The 6875-nt window shown below is 38.6% G+C and overlaps 2 protein-coding genes across 3 annotated transcripts; one reads left to right on the top strand and one right to left on the bottom strand.

Annotated features, from left to right (window-relative positions):
• Positions 1-324: 324 nt before the first annotated feature.
• rps29 (ribosomal protein S29) lies at positions 325-1395 on the bottom strand. The gene is made up of 3 exons (XM_026997631.2): positions 1285-1395; positions 609-708; positions 325-438 (listed from the first exon to the last, which is right to left on the bottom strand). Exons 1-3 carry the CDS (start codon positions 1344-1346, stop codon positions 430-432), a joined length of 171 nt encoding a protein of 56 aa, XP_026853432.1. The 5' UTR covers positions 1347-1395; the 3' UTR covers positions 325-429.
• Positions 1396-2922: 1527 nt separating this feature from the next.
• mgat2 (alpha-1,6-mannosyl-glycoprotein 2-beta-N-acetylglucosaminyltransferase) lies at positions 2923-6419 on the top strand. Of its 2 annotated transcripts, XM_026997854.2 has the most exons (3): positions 2923-3071; positions 3431-3494; positions 4656-6419. In XM_026997854.2, exon 3 carries the CDS (start codon positions 4907-4909, stop codon positions 6242-6244), a length of 1338 nt encoding a protein of 445 aa, XP_026853655.1. In that variant the 5' UTR covers positions 2923-3071; positions 3431-3494; positions 4656-4906; the 3' UTR covers positions 6245-6419. The 2 variants fall into 2 exon arrangements, with proteins under 2 accessions (XP_026853655.1, XP_026853646.1); XM_026997845.2 differs by lacking the exon at positions 3431-3494.
• The last annotated feature ends 456 nt before the right edge of the window (positions 6420-6875 follow it).

Below are 6875 nucleotides of genomic sequence, written 5' to 3'. Positions count from 1 at the left end.
ATACCAATTTGCTGCCTGGATGACCCAGGTTTGAGGCTGGATGTGGTCGGTTACAGAATTCACTAAATTTGTCATCAAGAGCAGTGTAAAAACAAAAGCACACCCCAAATTAATATTTCTGGATTACAATTACATGCTGTCAGAGGGATGCAGCAAAAACATCTAAGTGATAATACATCACAGTTAGCTTCAATAATTACTAGAGCATGCCTATATCACCAAGTTGATTTAAGATATAAACAAACAAGTCACCTGACAGGAATCTGAAAGTCTACATTGTGAGGAAACTTGGTTCACCATAAGTGCACAAAAAATTACTACAGCTTCAAACAGAAGAAAAAAAAATTTATTGGAATTTTCTAGGTGACTTCATTGTGATTGCCAGGAGGATGACATTTTCACAGGTCTGAAATTCAGTAATCCATGTCTTTAATCAAGCTGCAATAAAACAAATAATTAGAATACATCCAAAATAATGGGACAGCATAAATCTGGCACTCGCTTCAAAATAAATTTGTTATGGAATGTTACATTAAGAGAAATGCCATGATAATGCCATGATAAGCATTCTACCAAAAGTAACCCACACAAAACAGCAAGTAACTTGCCTTAACAAAGCCGATGTCTTTTGCATACTGCCTGAAGCACTGACGACACATGTTCAGCCCGTATTTGCGGATCAGACCATGTCTGTTTGAGCATACACGGCTGTTGAAAGATCAGACAAAACAGCATTCGACAGTATACTTTGCGGTTAATGAGGTACGCTATGCAAAAGAATCCAAGGCGGTCAGCCAGCTAGGTGGTTACTGACGCTCATTTATTTACGTGCCCCTGAAAACATTCTCCTCCGTTAGGTGGTATTGTTCTGGCTAGCTCTGTAACGCGCAGTCCAAAGTAAGCAGCTAGCCGGAACCTTTCGAGACTAGCCCGTAGCGGTGGCTAGCTCGCTATAGCGAAGTGGCCAAGTTGAATAAATCGGAATCAAGAAGGAAGAGGAAATTACTCCCGGTACATCAAAAATATCTTGCTCGTCCTATAAGCCACACTTCGTGGTGCAAAACACCTACAACTTAAAACTCAATAGACGAGCACTTCGCTAGATAGTGTTAACTAGCTGTGCCGTGTCGTTAAACGCAAACACGACCGCCATGTTACTTTCAGCGCGACATTTCATGTGGTCTAAATGTGGCCTGTGAGATGAGAAATATAATAATTCCGGAATCCTCCAATTAATAAATGATACGCCAACAAATAAGCAAGGCATGTTGTTATATTACTGACCAGGACCGAGATCCCTGACCGAATTTTCTTGGATGGCTCCAATAGAGCTGCTGGTGACCCATGTTGTCTCTTTCGCTCGGGATGTCGAAAAGGAAGGAAATAAGGCACGCATGCGCGAATAAGATGAGCGCTTCTTCTGAGCACTCAATTTCTTGAACTGAAATGTGAGTTTCTCCCCCCTGCGGTCCCAGCGAGGAACCAACCTGAACGCAGAACTTCAGCAATTGCGTACTTTTAAAAGTAAGCAAAATTAGTGGGGTTTTTCAGTTTTATTGTTTATTGTTAACGACATTCCAAACATTTACAGGGCAATTAAGATGTTCACTGTTCTTGAAAATCGCTGAACAGGACTGTTGTGTAATATTATTGAACTTTCATATCTGACATTGTAATTATTATTACATTAGTGTAATTATACCCTTGAATATGCTAAGAAAATATATATAAATTCCTAAATAAATAAATAAATAAATAAGTTCTGACTAAAACATATAGGAAATTCTTTATATAAAATTATTTTGTAATGTTATTTTTCCTCTAAAGCTGCTGATTGATCTTACAGGTTCTGCTGAAAAGCTCAGAACAGGAAAGCATTCTCAAAGCATTCCTTCAGGCAACTTAGCCATATCCATGAATTTATGGATTGCTCACTTTGATTCCGTTTGCAGGTAATTGGATTTAATCGGGATTTAAAATCAGACCAGAAGCTGGCTGTTGCCAAACTGTGTTTGTTTGCAGCTTGACATATTAGAAGGGGCATTATCAATCAAGGTGGGAATTTCAAAGAGGCTAGATTTTTTAGCTAGAAAGTTCTGATACTTAATAAAGGCCCAAAAGTACCACTAATATAAATGATCAAATAATTTGTCTTTATCGCCAGTAAAAGATTTAGCGCACCCTAGATGCACAGGCCAAATGTCTGTTAGTATCCAAATGACCTGTGTCTATAGATGTGTCTATAGCTGTTGCTACACAACTGTTCCTTGTATTATTTTTAGGCATATTGTGTGCACTGCCAAGATTCACTTGGATCTTTTTACTTCTGCTTGTGCCACTTTAACATTATTAGTCACTGAATGAAAAGTGGCCATTGAGTTTAAAAACCCAAAGCACATTTAATACTTACATAGTATATGGTAATCTTGTTGCAGTTTTGGGCAGCACAGTAAAATGGAGTCTAAAAAAGCAATAGCCACCCATAGCTATGTAAGTCTCATTACTTTGCAGCCATTAGCCTACTGTCCTAGTCATACACAAATTAAAATGTGTCAGCAGCAAGTCTTGTATTGTGAAATTCTTTTTCACATTATTTTAAATTATGTGAGAAAGATTTTTTCTGTGAGATGAAGTAGGGCACAAATATAAATACAATACAAGACGTTGCCCAGCACAGCACATACATTTTATGCTGTGGAATTCTGAAGTAAATTTTAATTAACCTTGCCTAATGCTACGTTTTTCTTAAATATTAGGCATATTCTAGTAATCCCGTGTCCCAATGAGTGTATGCACGCTGAAATGTTAGTTCTGTATATTGAATTTGGACAAAAATGTAAGATAAGCAGGGACATCATTCCTGTCATAACACAGAAGCCCCCCCCATCCCGAGATGTAATGCATTATGGGACATACGTCGTCAGCGGTTCCAATTTTATGAATCTTATGTTCCAGCCAGCGCTCGCAAGCTGGAGGAACGCGAAGGTTGAAATGAAAATGGAAGAAAATTAATTTATAGGACTATGCTGCTACGTCTCTGGCTATGGCTGCAGTGCACGTCCACGTCAGCTGTAAGTAATTCGACAAAATGTATTTGCATACGAAAGCTTTCCAGTCGAACTGGTTGCGACACGTTTTCATTATTTTGGCCGGTTCATAACGGGCTAGTTAGCTAGGTTAGCTATCTAACCCTAACGTTGTAACTGCACATCTGGAACTACTAGCTAGTTAGCAAGCGGACTAACTAGATAGCTAACTAGCTAACGCTGTCTACCATAAATTCTTGAACAAGTCGTGTTACCGATATTGTTTCCTAGAGTAGCAGCAAAAACTGTGAAAAGCTACAACGAATTTAACGTTTGCGATGTAGCTAATATTGCTTTGGTAGTTAGCTAGATATCTATTTTTGCTAACGTCTGGCGTTCTGCAGCCCTTAGCTCACCAACCGATTAACGTGTCCTCGCAATCCCGTAGCGACAGCTGTCTCGCTCAAGGTACATTTTGTATTTCTAAATGATCAGTAGCCTATAATGTACAGACAATCCAAATTAGCATTAGCTACATATAATACTATTATACATACATTTATTTATGCAATGTAGAATGTATTTCTCGATTACTGTTGGACATATAGGTTAACGCTATTAGAGTTAGCTAGCTAGATAGCTAATACTGGTCAGTGTTTTGCTCACCTGCAGAGCAGCGTAAAAGACAAGTGGCGCTGATCAATCAGGGTTGCATGTTATGCAGGTTGTACTTAAGACCACAAGATACCAACACAGCTTTTAGTTTTATGAAGCAATACTCTGGTAATATTAAAATGCACACTTTATCATTATCGCTTTGCTGTCAGTCAACCTCGTGAATGTTGATATTCTTGTTTTTTGCAGTCCTTTAACGAGGTCGGCTTTTTTCACTGATGGAAATGCCATCGAAAGTAGCATTTCAGGCTGGTGTAGCATATTCTTTTTCAACACCGTCGTAAAAAATCACTACAGTTAGCTAAATAATCTAGGATAATACTTTGATAGGTGATCGCAGTTGATTACTGTTGCTGATTTCTTGAGATAAGATGATGAACCCAAGAGCCAAGCTCAGATATTGCACTTCTTGCAAATTCTAGCTCTTGAGGCTGTATATATATGTATATACATATATGGGGTTGTATTTGTATGGTATGATTAATATTATACTACCAAAAGAGGAGCAGTTGATATACTGAAACAGTTATTGATGTTTTATTTAAAATAAAGCATATAGCCATGTCAGTACTATTCTTTAGGGTTGTTAACTTTGAGTCTAGAGTACAAAGCACACTTTGACACAACTATGATTTGAGATTTGCTAGTTGTTCTTTATGCATTTTATGAGGATAATAACTGAATTCAATAATATTTGCTGAAAGAAATCAAATGAAGTAGTTTCTTTGTGGGTCATGGTTATAAGTGAGGGTTGGCAATTTGGGTGTAGTCAAATTGTATTTATACTTAATAGTGAATAATGTAAATTGGCATAATTCTGTATATTAATGTATAATTGGCAATCAGTTAATACTTGAACTAATATGGAACCTTATTATTGATAAATTAAAAGGAAAATGTGAATTATTGAAAATTAGACTAATTTTATACATTTCTATTGTGTCTTTTCAACAGGTTGTAAGATGCAACTCTCCTGCCTCTAAGTAACATGCCTTATGGGATAATTCCTCTGCAAAATTGACTTCTCTTCATTACATTCCAGAAGTACAGAACCAGGGACAAAAGCTCAACTTTCCACAAACGTTTTCATAGCAAATCTGGAGCACACACTGATCTTGGATATAAAATCTGCCGTTCTTTGTGTTTGTTTTGCTTCTTTCTTTTGCTATAATTTATGCTATTGTCCCACTGGGTGACAGCTTATCATGAGATTCCGAATCTACAAGAGGAAAGTGGTAATACTGACTCTGGTGTTTGTAATTTGTGGATTTGCCTTTTGGAGTAGTGGGAAGCAAAAAAAAGGAAGTGCCCTTTTCCCCAAAGAAGCTGAGACTGTTAAAAGGAGCAGCAGTAGCAGCCAATCACAGGTCACTGTACCAGTAACTCAAAAACCAGTCAATGAAACACTTCCAGAAAAAGTTGTTCCTAAGCTTGAGGTGGATAATACTACTCTGGTATACCGGGGGATTGTATTCCAGCTCAACTTTGACCAGACCTTGAGAAACGAGGAGAAGTTCCGGTCTGTGCGACAGAAGGATGATCTAGTGGTAGTAGTTCAGGTCCACAACCGCCCAGAGTACCTGAGGCTGCTTGTAGATAGCTTGAGGAAGTCAAAAGGTATTGAGAATATCCTGCTTATATTCAGCCATGACTTCTGGTCCCCCGAGATCAACCAAGTAGTATCATCTATTGATTTCTGCCTTGTTCTCCAGATTTTCTTTCCTTTCAGCATCCAGCTCTACCCTCAAGAGTTTCCTGGGAATGACCCCAGAGACTGCCCCAGAGACATTTCCAAGAAAGACGCCTTAAAACTGGGTTGCATAAATGCAGAGTACCCAGACTCATTTGGCCACTACCGTGAGGCCAAATTCTCCCAAACAAAACACCACTGGTGGTGGAAGCTGCATTTTGTTTGGGACAGAGTCCGTGCATTAAAGGATCACAATGGACTGGTGTTGCTTATTGAGGAGGATCACTACTTGGCCCCAGACTTCTATCATCTTCTCAAGCTCATGACATCTTTGAAGTGGGAGCAGTGCGCTGATTGTGATATTCTTTCACTAGGGAGCTACGGGCACATTGGCTATGCCAGCAAAGCCAACAGGGTGGAGGTGAAGGCCTGGAAATCCACAGAGCACAACATGGGCATGGCCATGAATAGGGAGACATACCAGAAACTCATCCGGTGCACAGACACCTTCTGCACTTATGACGACTACAACTGGGACTGGTCCCTGCAGCACCTCACTGTGGCTTGCCTGCCCAGTTTCTGGAAGGTCATGGTTAGTGAAGCACCTCGCATCTTTCATGCTGGTGATTGTGGTATGCACCATAAGAAGTCAACTTGTATGCCCAACAGTCAGAAGACAAAGATAGAAAACATTTTACAGAGCAGCTCAAACCAGCTGTTTCCCAAAAAACTGCTCATCACAAAGAGATTGCCTGCATCAAGTGCTGGTGGAGAGGCCCCTCATGTTAAAAATGGAGGCTGGGGGGATATAAGGGACCATGAACTTTGCAAGAGCTATCTTCGATTACATTGACCTTCTTATCTTTGTTTGGTTGGTTGGTTTATTGGAATATTTTTTTTGTTTTTTGCATCCTCTAATGAAAGCCTTTACAAATTCTTAATGGACAATCTCTTTATATTGCCTGTTTTGTTGTAATGTTCCAAATAAAAAGGTATGCGGGGGTTTGGGTTTTGTGCTTGTCTTTTAAGCATTTGTGTTTTCAAGGTTTGTATTCTTTTTTGTTATTGATCAGGTATACAAAAACTAGCTCATGTATGACCAAAAAAGACATCCTGCTTATAGCGGTTTTCAAAATGCTTTCATGTGTAAATTTGATTACAAGATCACAATGGTATTGTTCTATTTATTGAACAAATGTGTCAATATCTATTTTTAAAGGAATTCTTTATGTGGCTAAGACACTAGTATATTCATAAACATACATATAACCTTTTTGTCACAATTAGAACATCTAACAGATGTATATCTAAGTTTGAAGTTTGACATTATGAAGGCATACAAGTTACTTTTTCATCTTTATAGTAGATATAAGTACATAGTTAAGCCTGAAATATTTCAGTCCCCTAGATTTTTTTTTTCCTTTTCTTCTTTGGCAATTAAATGAGGTCCTCTGAGACACCTGCCCCATTTACATGAGGTATAA

Source organism: Electrophorus electricus, chromosome 3 (genome assembly GCF_013358815.1).
Source record: "Electrophorus electricus isolate fEleEle1 chromosome 3, fEleEle1.pri, whole genome shotgun sequence".
In the NCBI taxonomy this organism is placed as follows: Eukaryota; Metazoa; Chordata; class Actinopteri; order Gymnotiformes; family Gymnotidae; genus Electrophorus; species Electrophorus electricus.
Note: the sequence above shows the minus strand (reverse complement) of the source record. Positions and strands in the feature narration are given on the sequence as shown.

Bases quoted from the DNA above. Each gene is read 5' to 3' on its own strand.
- rps29 (XM_026997631.2), bottom strand. From the start codon at position 1,346: ATGGGTCACCAGCAGCTCTATTGGAGCCATCCAAGAAAATTCGGTCAG. The intron at 709-1,284 runs GTCAGTAATATA...ATCTTTCAACAG, and splicing joins GGTCAGGGATCTCGGTCCTG to CCGTGTATGCTCAAACAGAC.
- mgat2 (XM_026997845.2), top strand. From the start codon at position 4,907: ATGAGATTCCGAATCTACAAGAGGAAAGTGGTAATACTGACTCTGGTG.